Source organism: Mobula hypostoma, chromosome 8 (assembly GCF_963921235.1).
Source record: "Mobula hypostoma chromosome 8, sMobHyp1.1, whole genome shotgun sequence".
NCBI classification, from domain to species: domain Eukaryota; kingdom Metazoa; phylum Chordata; class Chondrichthyes; order Myliobatiformes; family Myliobatidae; genus Mobula; species Mobula hypostoma.
This window is the reverse complement of record NC_086104.1, coordinates 157,789,520-157,809,156: the sequence shown is the minus strand read 5'-3', so window position 1 is coordinate 157,809,156 and position 19,637 is coordinate 157,789,520. Positions and strand designations below refer to the sequence as shown.

At 40.0% G+C, this 19,637-nt stretch overlaps 1 protein-coding gene across 2 annotated transcripts in view; it reads left to right on the top strand.

The window, feature by feature from the left end:
• polb (polymerase (DNA directed), beta) overlaps positions 1-18,032 on the top strand; it is a 127,613-nt gene extending 109,581 nt beyond the window's left edge. The window contains exons 13-15 of one of the 2 annotated variants that reach the window (XM_063057206.1): positions 9,507-9,646; positions 14,406-14,539; positions 17,884-18,032. In XM_063057206.1, coding sequence (XP_062913276.1) covers positions 9,507-9,646; positions 14,406-14,500 — 235 coding nt within the window. In that variant the 3' untranslated portion in view covers positions 14,501-14,539; positions 17,884-18,032. Of the gene's footprint in view, positions 1-9,506; positions 9,647-14,405 lie in introns of both variants that reach the window. The other variant, XM_063057205.1, reaches the window with a different exon arrangement.
• Positions 18,033-19,637: the final 1,605 nt, after the last annotated feature.

Below are 19,637 nucleotides of genomic sequence, written 5' to 3'. Positions count from 1 at the left end.
TAATATTAAAGAAGATACCGAAAGTATTTTCAGATACATCAAGTGTAAAAGAGACGCAAGAGTGGATATTGGACCGCTGGAAAACAATGCTGGAGAGGTAGCAGTGGGGAGACAAGGAAATGACAGATAAACTGAATAAGCGTTTTGCATCAGTCTTTACTGTGAAGAAACTAGTAGTATGGTGAAAGTTCCAGGTGTCAGGGGTCATGAAGTGTATGAAATTACCATTACTAGGGAGAAAGTTCTTGGGGAAACTGAAAAGTCTGAAGGTAGACAAGTCACTTGGATCAGATGGTGACCAGGGTTCTGAAAGAGGTGGTTGAAGAGATTGTGGAGGCATCAGTAATGATCTTTCAAGTACCACTAGATCCTGGATGGTTCCAGAAGACTGGAAGATTGGAAATGTCAGTCCGCTCTTCAAGAAGGGAGAAGAAAGGAAATTATAGGCCAGTTAGTCTGACCTCAGTGTTTGGGAAGATGTTGGAGTTGATTATTAAGGATAAGGTCTCAGGGTACTTGGAGGCACATGATAAAATGGGCCATAGTCAGCATGGTTTCCTCAAGGGAAAATCTTGCTTGACAAATCTGTTGGAATTCTTTGAAGAATTAACATGTAGGATAGACAAAGGAGAATCGATTGATGCTGTGTACTTGGATTTTCAGATGGCCTTTGACAAGGTGCCAGACATGAAGCTGCTTAACAAGCTATGAGTTCATGGTATTATGGGCAAGTTTTAGTATGGACAAAATGGTAGCTAATTAGCAGGAAGCAAAGAGTAGGAATCAGGGAGCCTTCTCTGGCTGGCTGCTGGTGACTAAGAACCTAGTGTTCCAGAGGGGTCTGTGTCGGGACCTATTCTTTTTACGCTATATGTCAGTGATTTGGATGATGGAATTGATGGCCTTGCTGCAAAGTTTGCAGATGATACAAAGATAGGTGCGGGCAGTTTTGAGGAAATAGAGCAGCTAGAGAAGGACTTGGATTCGGAGAATGGGCAAAGAAGTGGCAGATAGAATAGTGTTGGGAAGTGTGTGGTCATGCACTTTGATAGAAGGAATGAAAAGGTTGATTATTTTCTAAATGGAGAGAAAATACAAAAGGGATTTGGGAATCCTCGTGCAGGATTCCCTAAAGGTTAATTTGCAGGTTGAGTCTGTGGTGAGGAAGGAAAATACAATGTTAATATTCCTTTCAAGAGGACTGGAATATAAAAGCAAAAGTGTGATGTCGAGACTTTATAAAGCACCTTTGAGGCCTCACTTAGAGATTGTGAGCAGTGTTTCGCCCCTTATCTTAGAAAGGATGTGTTGAAACTGGAGAGGGTTCAGGGCATGAAGGGATATGGGGGAAAGGCAGGAGATTGGGGGAAGGCAGGAGACTGGGGAAGGCAGGAGACAGGGAAGGCAGGAGATTGGGAGAAGGCAGGAGATGGGGGAAGGCAGGAGACGGGGGAAGGCAGGAGACTGGGGGAAAACAGGAGACTGGGGGGAAGGCAGGAGACTGGGGGAAGGCAGGAGACTGGGGAAGGCAGGAGATTGGGGGAAGGTAGGAAATTGGGGGAAGGCAGGAGACTGGGGAAGGCAGGCGACTGGGGGAAGGCAGGAGACTGGGGGGAAGGCAGGAGACTGGGGGGAAGGCAGGAGACTGGGGAAGGTAGGAGACTGGGGGAAAGCAGGAGAGGGGGGAAGGCAGGAGACTGAGGGGAAGGCAGGAGACTGAGGGGAAGGCAGGAGATTGGGGGAAGGCAGGAGACTGGGGGGAAGGCAGGAGACTGGGGGAAGGCAGGAGACTGGGGAAGGCAGGCGACTGGGGGAAGGCAGGAGTGGGGAAGGCAGGAGACTGGGGGAAAGCAGGAGACTGGGGGGAAGGCAGGAGACTGGGGGAAGGCAGGAGACTGGGGGAAAGCAGGAGACTGGGGGGAAGGCAGGCGACTGGGGGAAGGCAGGAGACTGGGGGAAAGCAGGAGATTGGGGGAAGGCAGGAGATTGGGGGAAGGTAGGAGACTGGGGGAAGGCAGGAGAATGGGGAAGGCAGGAGACTGGGGGAAAGCAGGAGACTGGGGGGAAGGCAGGAGAATGGGGAAGGCAGGAGACTGGGGAAGGCAGGAGACTGGGGGGAAGGCAGGCGACTGGGGGAAAGCAGGTGACTGGGGGAAGGCAGGAGACTGGGGGGAAGGCAGGAGACTGGGGAAGGCAGGAGACTGGGCAAGGAAGGAGACTGGGGAAGGAAGGAGACTGGGGGAAGGAAGGAGACTGGGGGAAGGCAGGAGACTGGGGGAAGGCAGGAGACGGGGGGAAGGCAGGAGACTGGGGGAAGGCAGGTGACTGGGGGAAGGCAGGTGACTGGGGGAAGGCAGGAGACTGGGGGGAAGGCAGGAGACTGGGGGAAGGCAGGAGACTGGGAAAGGCAGGTGACTGGGGCTCAGAGGAAAGATGAGTCAGCCATGATGAAATGGCAGAGCAAACTTAATGGGCCAAATTGCCTAATTCTGCTCCAACAGCTTATGGTCTTATTGAATGTAGATTCAAGGAAACATGCTCTTTTCTTCAATGCCAGGGTACCCGATTATGGTTTTTTTAATCCCAAGTTTAAAAATTAACAGGGTTGATTTGCTAGTAATACTTGGAAAAGTATGGCTGGACCAGGTTCTCAATCGTTCCTGTCTGGACATCTGATTCTGTTTACTGAATGTCTTCAAATGGCTGCTTGAATAACACTGAATGTGGTTGACCCATATGAGAATGTTTTTAAAAAAGATCATTTTTATTAGCAACTACATTTCTGTCTAGCATCAGAGATCAAACCATGTTTCAGAAAGATGCAAGGATTTCTCTATTTATGAAAATACTGCTTTTTCATGAATAAAAGATCTTACTTTGAGTAAGGAAGTTCTTGGGATGTAGGCCAGGGTGACATTTAAGAAAAAATGTAGTCCATCAAATGGAACAATACACTCAGATTTTAGGAACAATCTCTTCCCCTCTGCTATCAGATTTCTGAATGGTTGATGAACCCATGAACACTATCTCACAATTATTTTGCTCTCTTTTTTTGCACTAATTTAATTTTGTATATACTGTATATAAGTACCACCTGAACCTAATGAAATAGCCACTGAGTGTATGTTTGTGGTGTTCTGCTGCTTTAGCTCATTCACTTTAATGTTTGATGTGTTGTGTTCAGAAATGCTCTTCTGCACATCACTGTTGTAATGCGTGGTTATTTCAGTTACTGTCTCCCCTGACCTCTCTAGTTAACGAGTCATTTCCCCCCCCCTAGAACCACTGCTTACTAGATGACTTTTCTTTGCACCGTTCTCTGTAAATGTTAGAGACTTTTATGCGTGATCAGCAGTTTCTGAGATTCTCAAACCATCCCATCTGGCACCAATAATACAAAACCACGGTCAAAGTCACTTAGATCACATTTCTTCTCCATTCTGAAGTTTGGCCTCAGTGACAACTGAACCTCTTGACAATGTTTGCATGCTTTTATGCATTGAGTTGCTGTCACATGATTGGCTGATTAGATATTGCGTTGATGAGCTGGTGTGCAGGTGTATCTACCAAAGTGGTCATTGAGCGTACATAAAGCAATGTGACCTTCTTTCCAAGATCCCAGATCAAAGTCTCAAACCCTCGTCCCAAAGTGCCTCGCGGGGTTTTCACCATACTAACTGTGGTGGTTCAGGAGTAGGTTCACAGCTGCTTTTCCAAAGCCAGTTAAAACAATGAGTGTCATCTTTGCACCAGTCACATACCCTGAGAACAAATCTTTAAACCCTCAGCAACTTAATCTCTAAATTCAAAGTTAACAAAAACCTTTGCTGCATCTCTTTTGTTTCTATACTTTTGGATAGGTACATGGAGCTTAGAAAAATAGAGGGCTATAGGTAAACCTAGTAATTTCTAAGGTAGGGACGTGTTTGGCACAACTTTGTGGGCTGAAGGGCCTGGATTGTGCTGTAGGTTTTCTATGTTTCTATGTGTTGGCACGTGGCCCAGTGGTTAAGGCATCAGTCTAGTGATCTGAAGGTCGCTAGTTCGAGCCTCAGATGAGACAGCGTGTTGTGTCCTCGAACAAGGCACTTAACCACACATTGCTCTGCGACGACACTGGTCCCAAGCTGTATCGGCCCTAATGCCCTTCCCTTGGACAACATCGGTGGTGTGGGGAGTGGAGACTTGCAGCATGGGCAACTGCTGGTCTTCCATACAACCTTGCCCAGGCCTGCGCCCTGGAAACCTTCCAAGGCATAAATCCATGGTCTCATGAGACTAACAGATGCCTATATTTTATTTTTCTATGACAAAGTCTTTGATTAAATATTTTCATTAAATTCTCTGAGTTGTTTGTCCATTTATCTGTTAAGTAACATTCACAACATCAGCTTAATATTATCAGAGTGAGTAGCATTACTTTTTTAAAAACAATGGAATTGGCAATCTCCAAGTGGAGCATTTTTGTTACTGTACAAATGCACCATTCCTAGCAGCATTCATCAGTAATTTATATGAACTTTGCTCAATTTATCTAAAGTCAGGTCAAAATACTTGCAATAGCTTCCAACCGTCTAGTCGTATATAAGGATTTTCTCATGCAAAGGTGAGCTTGAATTTCTTCATTGGATGATCAAATACGCACACCATCTCAGTAGGGTAACAGCAGATGTGATTTCTGTAGCTCTTTTTGCTGTGGACCATCTAGGCAAAAGGAACTCATGGCAGGCTGCTGTTCATTGACTGTAACTGGGTGTTCAACATAATCATTCTATCAAACTCACCATCAGGTTTCAAGATCTGGGACTCTTTACCTCCCCCTGCAACTGGATACTTGACCTCAAGCAGTGAGGATTGGTAATAGCATCTCCTTGCGGACCATCAATTCACAATCAATACAACGTCGAATAAACTTCTCAGGCTTCCAGTCGAGTATCAGTATCGACTGACCGATGTTTCCAGGACAAACTCTGCAGAGTTTGTCATCGAAACATTGGTTAAAATTGACACCTGTACTCAGCTGGAAGCCCGAGAAAAGTTTATTTGTCAGAAAAGCTGGGAAAGCATTAGATCCTTTTTCAGTGCAGCATGCTTAGCCCCTTGTTCTACTCTCTGTACATGCGTACATAGTTAACTCTGATGCAAGAGCCATCTTCAGATTCACCAATGACATTATGTTGGACGTATCACTGGTGGCAATGAGTCAGCTTCCGGGAACAAAGTAGGTTACTTGGTTGAGTAGTCCCTCAAAAACAACTTCTCACTCAATGTCAGCGAACTTAACGGGTTGATTATTAAATTCTGGGAGGAGACAGAGGGCGCACCCGTACCAGTACACATTGGGGGATCAGCAGTGAGAGTTGATAGTTTTAAATTTCTGTGCATTAACATATTGGATGATCTGTCCTTGGGCAACACATATATGCAATCACAAGGGAAGAGTGCTAGTATCTTTACTTTCTTAGAAAGTTAAGAAACTTCCAACCTTCCACAGATGTCCTGTTGAAAGTACCCTGACTGGTTTCATCATGGTGTGGCATTGCGGTTCAAATCAGCAGGAACACAAGAAACCGCAGAGAGTAGTGGACTCTGTGCAATACTTCACAGACCTCAAGTTTGTAAAGATAGGTGGAGATTTGCACAAACAGAAGGCAGTGGAGGGTAGAGCAATGGTAAATTGATCAGAATCATTTTTAATATCACCGGTAATGTCGTGTAATTTGTTAACTTTGCAGCAGCAGTACAAAGTAATACGTGATAAAAATAGAAAAAACTGAATTACAGTGAGTAATATCTGTGTATATCAAATAGTTAAAATAAGTAGTGCAAAGACAAAATCTTTTAAAAAGCAGCGAGGGAGTGTTCATGGGTTCAGTGTCCATTCAGAAATTCAGTGGCAGAGGGGAAGAAGCTGTTCCTGAATCGCTGAGTGTGGGTCTTCAGGCTCCTGTACCTCCTCCCTGATGGTAGCAATGAGAAGAGGGCACGTCCTGGGTGGTGGGGGTCCTTAATGATGGATGCTGCCTTTTTGCGACATCACTCCTTGAAGATGTCTTGGATACTATGAAGGCTATCACCCATGATGGAGCTGACTAATTTTATCAATCTCTGCAGCTTACTTTGATTCTGTGCAGTAGCCCCCCCCCCACCTATACCAGATGGTGATGCACCCTGTCAGAATGCTCTCCACTGTAGATCTGAAGAGGTTTTTGAGTAGTTTAAGTAATAAGCCATATTTCCTCAAACTCCTAATGAAATATAGCCGCCGTCTTGCCTTCTTTATAGCTACATCGATATGTTGGGACCAGGTTAGATTCTCAGAGATATTAACACCCAGGAACTTGAAACTGCTGACTCTCTCCACTTCTGATCCCTCAATAAGGATTGGTTTGTTTTCTATGAGGACTGGTTACTCACGAGACATGGAATGGACACTGTGTTGCTCTTCTTCATTGGGATTAGAGAGGATCAGGGATTGAATGTTGTTTAAAAAATCTGAAGTTGGTTAACCCTTCTTCGATCTGTGCTAATCATTCACTGATTCAATTTAAAATTGTACATCATTACTATTTGACAAAGGAGAGATTGTCTAAAATGTTTTCTAATGTTGATAGTTATTGTGATAGATATAAAACTGAGACAGCTGCACTAACACACGTTTTGTTCCTGTTCTATACTGGAACAGTTCTGGAAGTCAGTTTTTTCTACATTTCTAAAGCACTTAAAATTAATTTACAACCTAACAAATTAACTGTGCTTTTTGGAATAATTCCTCAAAATATCCGTGGTATCTCTTTGTCTGACCAACATGTTATATTGCATTTGTTACACTGATAGCTAGGAGGGCTATTTTGTTGAAGTGGAAGGATACGCTGGCTCCCATTTTGTCACAATGGTTCTCTCAAGTGATGCTGTGTCTTAGTTTGGAGAAAATTAGAAGTCGAACTTTTGAACCTATGTTTGATTTTGAGAAGAGATGGGGTTCATTTGCTCGTTACTATTAATTGAGTTAATTGATAGATTTCCTCCACGATCTAATTGTAAATTTTTGGTACATTTTTGTTTCTTGCTGGTGGTTTGATGTTTATCTTTAGAAGCTTTTTGTATGACGCATGGCTCCAGGGTTGAACACCTAATGGGTTTTTTTTCTCACTTTTCTTTGCTTTAGTAGAGTTTTTTTTTCTCTTTTTTTGTCACCAAAATTTTTTCAATCTTTAAAACAATGTTTTTTTTCTTGAGAATTGTGTTTCCTACTTCAATGTACTCTTGTTAATTTTGGATAATAATAAATAGATTTGAAAAGAAAGAAAGAATCTGTCATTTCAGGGGGTAGATTATCAGTGGTGATAGAGGGGAGGGCACCTCTTAAACTTGACACCTACATATCCACAGGTGCTTTGCTGTGGCTTTAAAACTGAATAGTGAGCTCTTCTTTTGTGTTTGTTCAACAGCTTAGCAGAGCTTCAGGAAATGTCCTCCCTTGTAGTGTGCCTCTGAAATGCCTTGGTGGCCTTGAACAATCTAACGTGTCTAAAATAATTTAAAAATATAATTAAAATTTAAAGAAGTCTATTCAGGCACACAATAAACTGAAATTAATTAAATTATTTTAAGATAAAAATAATACTAATTTTAATATTGGAATAATGTGCCTAATTGGTGGCAGGGTGGAGATATATCTCTACCAAAAGAGGTGTAAGGCACTCCTTCCCTCCACTGGCCTGCAGGTCACCCTTGGGCAAGGTGTAGCACCTGCTTAGTGCCCCAGTCAGGATCACAAGACGCCATGGGAGCCGGTGGTGGATGGTTGTACGAGCAGCCAGTGCATATCACAAGTCCTGGTTATGTGACCATTGACGCCAGGCAGACAATCTCTGAAGAGTATTGATAATGGCTAAGGCCACCTATCCTGTAAAGACACTGTCCAGAAGAAGGCAATCGCCTGTCACTTCTGTAGAAAACTTGCTAAGAACAATCATGGTCATGGAAAAATCATGATTGTCCACATCATATGACGCGGTACATAATGATGATGATGGAGGAAAGTTTAGGGAAGATGTCAAAGGTAGGTTTTTTTTTACACAGAGAGTGGTGGGTGCCTAGAATGTACTGCCAGGAGTGGTGTAGAGGCAGATACATTGAGGCCAATTCTGAGATAGACACATGGATGAAAGAAAAACGGAGGAAAGGTTTATGTTAACAACAGGAATTCTGCAGATGTTGGAAATTCAAGCAACACACATCAAAGTTGCTGGTGAATGCAGCAGGCCAGGCAGCATCTCTAGGAAGAGGTACAGTCGACGTTTCAGGCCGAGACCCTTCGTCAAGTGCAAAGGTTTATGTTAATTGTGAGCATTTGTATAGGTCAGCACAATGTTGTGAGCCAAAGAGCTTACTGTGCTGTACTCTTCTGTATTTTGTGTTTCATCTCTGTCGCAATGGACAGCCTTTTGTTCCTCCCAACTATACTGAGTCTATAGTTGGTTTTATGATTATCTTTACCATTCTAGTGTTAATTAGTGTATATTTTCCTTTTAGGTAAATTTACCACTCTTGTTGATCTTCCAGCATAATATATCTGTCTAAATTGTCATTGTGTTTAGCTTTGTTTTTAGCTTAAGAACAGTGGATATCTTGAACTCTGTTTTCTTTCCTCTTTCAATTCACATTTGATACCACAGGCTGAGCATTTTCCACCAACAGAGTGCAACTGGCAAGCTTCAAAATGAAGTCAATAAAACCATCTTGAAACATGTCCAGTGTTATATTATTCATAAATTAAATGTTGAGGAAAACTTATTAAGGTTAAAATATAATAAGAGCTGTGAGTCTGTTCCAGTGAGGACTTTTGATCTGGCAATAAGAAAACAGGAACTTCTGTAAATAATTTTGATGTTCTGTCCTAATGTAGCAGTTAGTGTAAGGCTATTACAGCACCAGCAATCTCCAGTCGGGTTTCAATTCCCGTTGCTGTCCATAAGGAGTTTGTACATTCTCCTCTTGACTGTGTGGATTTCCTCTGGGTGCTCCAGTTTCCTCCCACATTCCAGTGACGGACGGTAGTATGCCCACGACTCATTAACCCTAAGCCATACATATTTTGGAACATGGGAGGAAATCGGACCACCCAGAGGAAACCCATGTGGACATGGGGAGAACGTTGAAACTCCTTACAGACAGTGGTGGGAATTGAACCCCAATCTTTCAACTGGTGCTAACCACTGTGTAAACGTGCTGCCCCTCTATGCCTTTAACTTGATTGCAGGTACTGTTGATAAAATGCCTGAATCAGAATCTGTGGATAGACTATGCTAAGGAGGAAGCAGGTCTGCTTCTAAAGGGTATTTTGGTTGTTACTATGTTTTTGAAAAGGAAGTTTCTATTGACATTATTTCAGAAAATGGTCAAGTTAGCATACAGGTACTACCCATTAAGAATAAGTGTAAGATTCAAACATTTCCATTATCTGCCAACTTATTGTCCTTTGGCTTGTGTTTTTCTTTTAGGCTTATTCCAAAAGATCAGTATTTCTGCGGTGTGCTTTATTTCACGGGCAGTGATCTTTTTAACAAGAACATGCGGACCCAGGCGTTAGAGAAAGGCTTCACCTTGAATGAGTACACTATTCGCCCACTGGGAACCACAGGTAGGAGCAGAATGATACTGGAAGTCTCAATGTAAACATGGATTGAGTATTTCTTTAATAAACTAATTTTAAAAACCAAACAATTAAGCTGCTTTAAGAGTGGGCCTTTGATTTTTAATTATGAACCCCACAGCAAATGATAAATAAAGGATTTTGATGGAGAACTCTTCAGAAAATATAAAAGTCAGGAATAATTACCAACTAGAGGTTTACAATTTGAACTATTTTATCCTCTCTATAAATGAGGTAGAAAACGTTGGTATGTGAGTCGTCAACACATTGGATTGGATATATAATCAATTTCAGTTAATTAGGCCATTGGTTAATCAGAGCAACTGTTTATTTGGGACAACTTTTAAAGAACAAAAACTAATTGAGAAAATATCTGGGATTCCCTTCATTGATTTGGGACACTTAATTGGGACAGGACACTGTTGCCAAACAGTTTCTAGGTAGCATCAGATACGTGTCCTTGTGTGGCCATCAGACACTACACTGTGCTTAGAGCAAACAGATTTTAAATAGCATAAATTACACGTGCTTGTGTTCAAAAATCAGTGATTTTTGTTTCTGATTGTTGGCAAGAAATAAGCAATAAGGCAATTCAGAATTGTTTTGCTCACTGTGGTTCTAAGCATTCAGGCTTGGAGGTGCCAGAAACGGCCAGCAATGAAAATGAAACTGTTTTATGACTTCAACAAGTTAGGGACTATGAAGAATTTGAAGGTATCAACAATCATTTTGAATGGTAAAATGAAAATGAGGATGAAATCAAGAGCATTGTATGAAGGCAGTCCATTATCTACACTAGGAGTTTGTGCTGGTTGTGTTCATTTACACTCTTTCAAAAGAACGGTATACACCTTATGAATTCCTCCATCGATAACTATTAGGAACCAATGTACAGTTTTATAGTACTGTAGTGTTCCAATTTGTTCTGTATTTCATTTAAATATATAATTTGTTACTCAGTTAAATGGTAGTTTGTCTTTTTTATACCTTTTTAACTATTTCCATGAAACTTTGGTTAATTAGGGCAGCTGCTTAATTGGGCCAAGGTGTACTGGTCCTGATGTGTCCAAATAAACTGGAATCCACTGTATTTCAGAAATATTTTGTTAAATGGATGTCAAAGACTAGTGATTCAATAAGCGATTGAAAATCTGTTTCCTAGACCCCTTCCAGCTACATTTACTACTGCAGTGAAACGTAGAATCAGAATGAGGTGTTTTATCATTGACATAACCCTAAGTATAAATCTAAACTCTTCTAGAACCTGCTACAGAATCTTCAAATGGGTTATCCCTAATTATTAGGGAATTAGTGCATCAATTCTGTTCCCTATTAACATCTGTTCAAATCAAGGCTGACCTACAGAGTTGTGTTAAATTACTGGCATTAGCTTTGGAATTCCTCCATTTGGGTAAATGTCTGTAAGTTACTAATGGTTTTGTAGTGCAAGGATGGCAAATACAATGAGATTTCTGGCATTGCTAATACAAAGTTTAGACGATGGTGTATCTGGAGTACTGTGATTATTCTTTAGGAATGCGTGCTTTTTTTGCCCAGGAGTATTTTCAGGATTTCAGAGTATAATGAGCAGTATTGAGAGAGCAATGCAAATCCTGTCCTCCCCCTTTAACTCCATTAGTGTTCCTTTTCTGCCCGCCTCAGAAACTATGTACATTAGTTCATCTTTCTTCAACTAAATCCAGAGTAATCTATAAGCTTTTTAACTTTTCTGCAGTTAGATCATGTAAATCACTACTGCCATGTCATTCTAAATACAGCAATTCTTTTTATCGTGACATAAATTTACTATTATTTCTTTGAGTACAGGATTCGTTGTTTATTAAGTTTTAATTTTCAAAGGAGGCTTTCGATTTCTGCATGATGGTGTTGAAAATACAAAGAATGTGACTAGAATATAAGACATTAATAAATTTACTGAACGTGCATGGAATTGAATGTTGAGTAAATGTAAGATAGTGTTAAATAGGGTCGAGGACAGAGAGGACATGTTCACCAAACAATGGAAAGCTACTAAAGCTTTATTGAAAGGCCTTCATCTGTTCACAACCCCATATTTTTTTTATTGCTGTAGTGTTTTTTGTAAAGGAAATTAAGTTAGAAGTTAGCATAAAAAGTATATTAAATGCATCAAAGCACCGTTAGATGCCACGGTGAGTACTGCACATAGTTTTTGTCTCCCAAATTGTAAGAAAGGAAATGGGGAGGATGCAAAAGTGTTTCATGAGTCTGATACCAGACCTGAGAGGATATTACTTTGCAGATAAGTATGATTAAGTGCAAAATCAGAATCAGAATCAGGTTTACTATCAGTGCCATATGTCGTGAAATTTGTTAATTTTGCAGCAGCAATACAATGCAATACATAATAAATACTTTAAAAAATGAATTGCAGTAAGTATATTAAATAGTTTAAAATATGTAGTGCAAAAACAAAATAAAAACTAGTGAGGTAGTGTCCAAGGGTTCAATGTCCATTTAGGAATCAGATGGCAGAGGAGAAGAAGCTGTTTTTGAATCACTGGGTGTGTGCCTTCAGGATTCTGTACCTCCTACCCGATGGTAACAGTGAGAAGAGGGCATGTCCTGGGTGGTGGGAGTTCTTTCTGAGTTACCGCTCCTTGAAGATGAAGTTGAATTGGATACTACAGAGGCTAGTACCCATGACGGAGCTGACTAATTTTACAACTTTCTGTAGCTTCTTTCGATCCTGTGCAGTAGCACCCCCCCCCATACCAGACGGTGATGCAGCCAGTCAGAATGCTCTCCACAGTACACCTGTAGAAGTTGTTGAGTGTTTTCACTCTTTTCAATCTTTTGGCTTAGAGATACGAAGACCGGTAAAAAATAATTACAAAATGTTTTTGTGTGTTAGAATTGTTCAACTTATTGAAAACCTGATCAGATATTCTTCATGTGCCAATCGTTCAGTACCAGTTCTATTGTACATGATGTTCAGGGTAAAATTTAACCGTCAAGGAATTGCGGTCAGAGCTGGGTATATTCCCTGCAGAGTGACAGTTCAGTGGTGTCTTAAAGCGATGAAAATTTTCTAATCCTGTATTTTCCTGAGCAATTATTGATGACTTCTCAGATAATGAATTAGTTTAATGCAGTAGATGTATAGAAAATGTTCCTACTACTGTGGGATTTTAAAACCATATATGTTAAGTGTAGGATGGTCACTAAAAATTCATTGGGAATACAAGGAAAAGTAATACAGAGGTAGTGACATGTTCCTAGTGTAATGGCTAGAGGGTGGGGGCACGTGTAGTGCATGAAAACTTAGCTAAATAGTAAGTTTGTTGTAGATTTGATACAAAGTTTGTTACACAACATTTGAAAATGTTGTTTTCAACAAAGAATAATCTTTGTTCCTTCATTCAACGAAACTTTGGTGAGATCTGCTGGTGCTGTGAATCTAGTGAACTTCACTGTGTTTCCTCTTTGCAAGTATAGTGTAATCTTTTAATTATGTAAGGAGAGCAAAACTGATGCAGTTAGTCTCACCTCAGCCTATATCACTGCAACAGTGTAGTCAGACCCTCTTGTAATAAAGGTCAACGTACCAATTGCCCTCCCGTCAGTGACTTTGGTCCCTTTAAACATCAGATTACCCATTCCCTAATTGATAAATAGACTTTACATTTCTGTTTTGTGCATCCTAGTGGAAAACTTTGTATTTTTTTCACGCTCTATTACATCTGTCATGTTCTTGCCCATATACTCAATTTGTTTGTATTCCATTGAAGCATTTCTACATCTTTCTCCAAACTCAGACATAGAAATTTGAGATTTAGTCTCCTCTGCCAGACCATGGATATCAGAATCAGATTTATTATCACTAAATTATATTGTGAAATTTGTTGTTTTGTGACAGTGGTACAGTGCAAGGCATAATCAATTTCTATAAATTGCAACAAGAAATATATGATCAATGAACCAATTGTTTGTAATCAAATGACCTTGCCTGGCGTGTCTGCACCTACCCCTGGCACTCCTTCCTGCCACCTGTCCTATACCACTCCAGCGGTGCTCCACCCTTGCCATTCCCAATATCCTTTACTCCCACCATATTTACAAGCTTGCTCTCCACTCCATGTTGTCAAATACAGTACTGTGCAGAAATCTTATGCACATTTAGTTTTCATTGTTATTCCCTAGCTAGCTTTAATAGGGAAAGTGAATGCCGAGGTCCAGCTTCTCCAGGTCAATCATACTTCATCACCCTTTGTCTCAGTCAGTCACTTTTGGGCCACACTCTATTCAAGACTTTCCCAGTGCTGTCTCTGCATTTCTCCCTTTTTTGCAACTGAAAGCATAATTTATTTTAAGCTTTCTTGGTTCAGATAGAAGCTGTTTGTGCTAAAATACTGAGAATCTCAGTAAGTCAGGCAGCATCTATGTAGAAGAGTAAATAGTCAACATTTCAAGTGAAGAACCTTCATCATCAAGTCTGGATGAAGAGTTCTGGACCAAAACATCAACTCTCTACTCCCCTCTATGGAGCCTGGCTGCCTGACTTACTCCAGCATTCTATACACGTTGCTCAGCATTTCCAGCATCTGCAAAATCTCTTGTGTTCTGAAGCATTGAATCTTTCTCTGTCTCCACAGAATCTACCTGGCCTGCTGAGTATTTCCAGTGTTTTCTGGTTTTATTCCACTCTGATGTGATGTATATTTAAAAAGTTTCCTGTCTCATTAATGCTGTATTGTTCTGATTGCAGGAGTCCCAGGGGAACCACTGCCTGTGGAAAGTGAAAGAGACATTTTTGAATATATTGAATGGAAATATCGAGAACCGAGAGAGCGAAGTGAGTGAATGTCCATGAAGATCAAGCTGAGAAGCTCCAAACATTCAGTATGTGTGAGAATCTGATGATCCTGATAAGTGAAGAACTGAGTGAAAAATTCCAGAAAGAATTCTCCATTCATTTACTCATTACCTGTAATGCATATATGGATGGTATATAGTGGCTGAGCTTTACATGTTGAGATCAGCTTTTGTATAAGGTGCAGGAAAAGCAATAAAACACATTCAGGATACTTTGGTGCAGTATTTAATAAGGAATGAAAAATAATAAATACAAATATTATACATAATAATTGATTGTAAAACAAGCAAGATGGAAGGTATGTACTGGTTGGGTAACCTCAAACTCTGCGAACTACAATGACGTTCACAATTAGACCTTTTCCAAACATAGAAACAATACCCAGTAGCTAATTTGAATAATGAGAACAGTATGTAGATTATATATTTAATTGATTATTGCAAAGCCAATAAATCTTAGTGTCCTATTTGTTACTAGGCCTGTGTGCAATGTAATCTAGCAAAAAAGATGCATGTGTTACTATGTATTGGTAATAGACTGTCAGTCGTTCTTAACTGGTTAATATGGATGCTCTGTTTAGAGAGTAATACTATGCTCTCACCTGCCTGTGTCTTGAGTTTGGAAGCTGTAGCTTACCTGCAGTAGTGCTTGGCACACAGCTTCTAAACACCATTCAGCTTCTATGTAGAGTGCAAACTATTTCTGGGTTATTTAGTTATATTTAAACTATTTCTTAATCAGTTCCGGATGTTATAGGATATTGCATTAAAAATCGGGTGATTTAGAATTAGATTTTTGACGTTAGTGCAGAATTGCAGTTTAATTTTATTGTGTCCTTAAAAATGTGGATATACTGGACCTATTCCACAGGTGAATTTCAGCTTTCATTACACAATATAACTTTGAAGTTAATAAAGTTTCAGAAGAGCAGTCTAACTTATTTATGTGTGGACATTTTTACAAGATAAGGGAGTAGTCATTTAAACCTGAGCAGTGTAGGAATTTTTGTGATGAAATCTCTTGAGTTCTCTGCCCCAGAGAGTTATGGAGGCTAGATCATTAGTTATTTAAAGAGTAGAATTTCTGAAAGATTGAGCAACTGAAACTATGTGGAAGTGGCTGAGAAGAGCAGTAGAGACCTGGGACAGCCAGCCATGATCATTTCGAATGGCAGAGTAGGCTTGAGGGGCCCAATAGCCTACTCCTGCCTACTTTCCTTTGTCCTTCTATTCTTTTATTATAATGAAAAATGATCCTAATGTATAGAGTCATAGTCATAGAAAAGTACAGCACAGAAACAGGCCCATCTAGTCTATGCTGAACCCATTTAAACTACCTACTTCCATTGACTGGCTATTCGCCATTCTCTGAGTCCTCTTAAACCTCCTATCCCTTCACCTAATTTTATGTTCTCTTGTTTTTATACACTTACGTTCTGGAGAATGGTGTTCTATGATCTGCTCTATCTGTAATCTACCCTACATAATGTTATCTGCTTCAGCCATATCCCGCTTAATTTCCTCTGCACCCTCTCTGGCATTGTCCTCTTTGAGAGGCCAAGTAATAAAAAAAAATCAGGAGATTGCAAAGATAGTGTGATTTTGATCAGTCTTCAACAATGAAAAAGAATAGAAACGTGGAAATCCTAATGAAGGGTCTCAGCCCAAAATGTCAACAAACCCCTCCATAAATGCTGCCTGACCTGCTGAGTTCCTCCAGCATGTAGTGTGTGTTGCTGTAGCTTTCCAGCATCTGCAGAATCGCTTGTGTTTGTGAAACACGATGAATGACAGACTGAGTGAACGATAATGACCACGGCAGTTTTTCTGCCAAATTGCTTGCTTGTTCAGTCAGTGTCATTAGTTGTTGGGCTTGCAGATTTGGAAGCCACTTAAACTTTTGTAGTTTCATCTTTGTGGCTGGAAATAGTAAAGTCTGTATTTTAAGAAGCTTGAGAGACATAGTTCAAAATTGAGTTAAACTCTGTGAAATATACCCAGAAATCTTGAAATGCTATCTGAGATTTGGCAAATTATTAACCCAGTACATGCATCAGAATTTCCAAGTTACATGTAAGTAATAGATATGTGTTGGTTTTCCAGTTTGATAGATCTTTAAACAATGGACTGGTCTGGGGCTGAGGATAAATTCTAACTAGATATTGGATGATTAAATTGAAGATCACAGAGGGGAAGCAGTGAGAGAGAGTCTCACTGAGCTCCCGTTGAAGAGAAGATTTAACCTTCTTCAGGGTAGGCAATACCCTGAAAAAGTTTAAATCCTGGTGAAGGGTTTTGGCCCGAAATATTAACTATTTATTCCCCTCCATAGATGCTGCCTGACCTGCTGAGTTCCTCCAGCAATTTTGTTTGTGCTGATTTCCACTATCTGCAGAATCTCTTGTGTTTTAAATTGGAGATAATCTGTTTTGTCTGTAGGACTTCTGTTGGATACTTTCTTCAGAGTTTGGATATACAAGAGGCTGAAGACATTATAACCTGGAGCAACTGATTGGAGGAACTCAATGGGTCAAGTGTCAGTACAGGTGCAGAGTCTCAGTCTGAAATGTTGACCATCCCTCTGCCTCCACAGATGCCACCTGACCTGCTGAATTGCTCCAGCAGTTTGCTTTTCAGAAACAAGATGAGGCCTTGAAACCTCTGTCCTTAAGTTAAGCAATTTATGTTCAAGCTGGCGTTCAAGCAATTATGTTAGTAATTTGGTTGCAGTTAATAATTGTTTTGGTCTCAAAGTTTAAATTAAAATATGCTTATTTAGAACTAATTGAAAATGTTCAATTCAGGTACTGTATAATCAGAACATGAGCGATTATACATTTTAGATTTGGTTCAGAACTATTTCCTAATGGAATAAAAAATGCGAAGTGAAAAATTCTGCCAGTTTCTGAACTTACTATATGAATGATTTCTTTCATATTTTAAGGATTGTGTTCCTTTAAAAAAAACATTAAACTCAGCAAACTTATAAATTGTCTGCAGTTCCCCTATCTTTTCTCCTCTGGTATATGTGTCAGTGTACTGTTTCATGGAGGTTGTTGTTTTTAATTTTTACAATATTTGCAAAGTTGCTCGAAGAAATAACAACATGATTTAATTGCCTGTTTTGGGAGCAATTTGTTTCACTGTGCTTTAAAAAAAATACATTTGTTTTTGTTATTACTTTTGGGTGGTTTTTGAACCGGGGCAGTCTGCAGATAAAGAACACTGAGTGGAAATGAACTGAACTGAAATGAAATATGCCTTTTGATTTTGTGTTTTGTATTCTGTGTTTTTGCCCTTTTTTGTTGCCGTAAGCGCAATTTTTTTGCTCTGGGAAGGGGATTTGATATTTGATATTTTTCTTTGAACAGGTTGGTTCCATAGTTCTTCATTGTTTCGTGACTGTCTGTGGGGAAGACAAATTTCAGGGTTGTATACTGCATACATACTTTGATAATAAATGTACTTTGAATCTTGGAAAATATCTTTTCAGTTAATAAAATATTAATTTGAATTAAAATTGAGAGGGGTTGTATGAATAATTTCAAAATTGTCATGTGAAATTCTATTTAGTGTGGAAAATAATTATACAGAAAGTTAATTTACATCTTGGGACATTAGAGATGATTTATTTGATCTTAATTGGTTTGAAGTATCTTTATGAAGTTGCTATATAAATGTGAAATAGATGTCAAAGATGGAATGTGCAGCTGTGGAATATTGACAGTTCAAAAAGTTACCTTTTTCAAGAATTTTTTCATCTTTTTCAGGAGTAGAACCATTCCCAAATTACATCCAAATTAATCTTCAATGTTTATACATTGGTTCTTCTATTTTCTGTCACGTGGGTGTACACAGCTTTATCCCTTTATAAACTGTCCCTCTTGAAACCTTGCCTACAAAGCTATTGACTGTCAGATTACTAACAAAAATAGGTCTTTATACTAAAGTTAAACTTGATCTGCAGCTGAGATTTTATGTTGAAGTTGTATACGACGTTGATGAGGCTGAACGGGGAGTAATGTGTGCGGTTCTGGTCACCTACAGGAAAGATTCAATAAGATTTCAAGAGTGCAGAGAAAATTTACAAGGATGTTGCCAGGACTTGTGGATCTGAAATATAGGTAACGGTTGAATAGGTTAGTACTTTATTCCCTAGAGTGTAGGAAGATGAGGGGGGATTTGATAGACATAAACAAAATTATGAGAGGTATAGATTGGGTAAGTGCAAACAGGCTTTTTCCACTGAGGTTGAGGGAGACTAGAACTAGCAGTCCTGGGCTAAGGGTAAAAAGTGAAATAGTTGAGGGGGATCTTCTTCACTCAGAGGGTGGTGCGAATGTGGAATGAGCTGCCAGAGGAAGTGGTGGATGCAGGTTCAACTTAAGAGAAATTTAAAAAGCTACCTGGATGGAGGGGTATGGAGAGTTATGTGCCAGATGCAAGTTAATGGGACTAGCCAGAACTTCCCAAGCTGGGATCCATGAACTCCTTGCTTAAGGTATTGGTACGTGGCATAAAAAAAATTGGGAACCGCTGGGCTAGACAGGCTAATCATTCAGCACAGACCAACTAGGCTGAAGAGCCTGTTTCTGTGCGCTATGACTTTGTGAACTAATGCTTTGCCCATAGGTCTGACATCCACTCTGACAAAAGGTCCCAGTGTAAAGCATTAACATTTGCTACTTCTCTTCAGGACTGCTGCCTACAGGAACATTATCTTTGACTATCAATACTTGATGAATTTATTTGACACAATCACCCAATCAGACACTCTATGTGGCAGTTAGGGATTACTCTGTACAGAGCAAGTTTTATAATTTATACCATTTGATGCACAATGTTTGGTATTTTTGGCTTTGTATAATGACAGTGTTTTATTTGAACTAGTGCAGTACTGATCTGGTTAATTTGTGACATCATTACAAGTGTTCAGGGTTAGACCTCTCTAGATACGTTGGCAGATCCATAGCCTGGAGGAACCCTGGGAAGATTGTCGATTTTGGTTACGGCAGGCTAATCCTGATCCACAAGCACACCGCTGGAAGATCTCTGGCCCTTGAGGACCCTCCTTCCTCCCCCGTTTTGAGCAGACTTGGCCCTCTTTCAGGACAGGCCGGCAGAT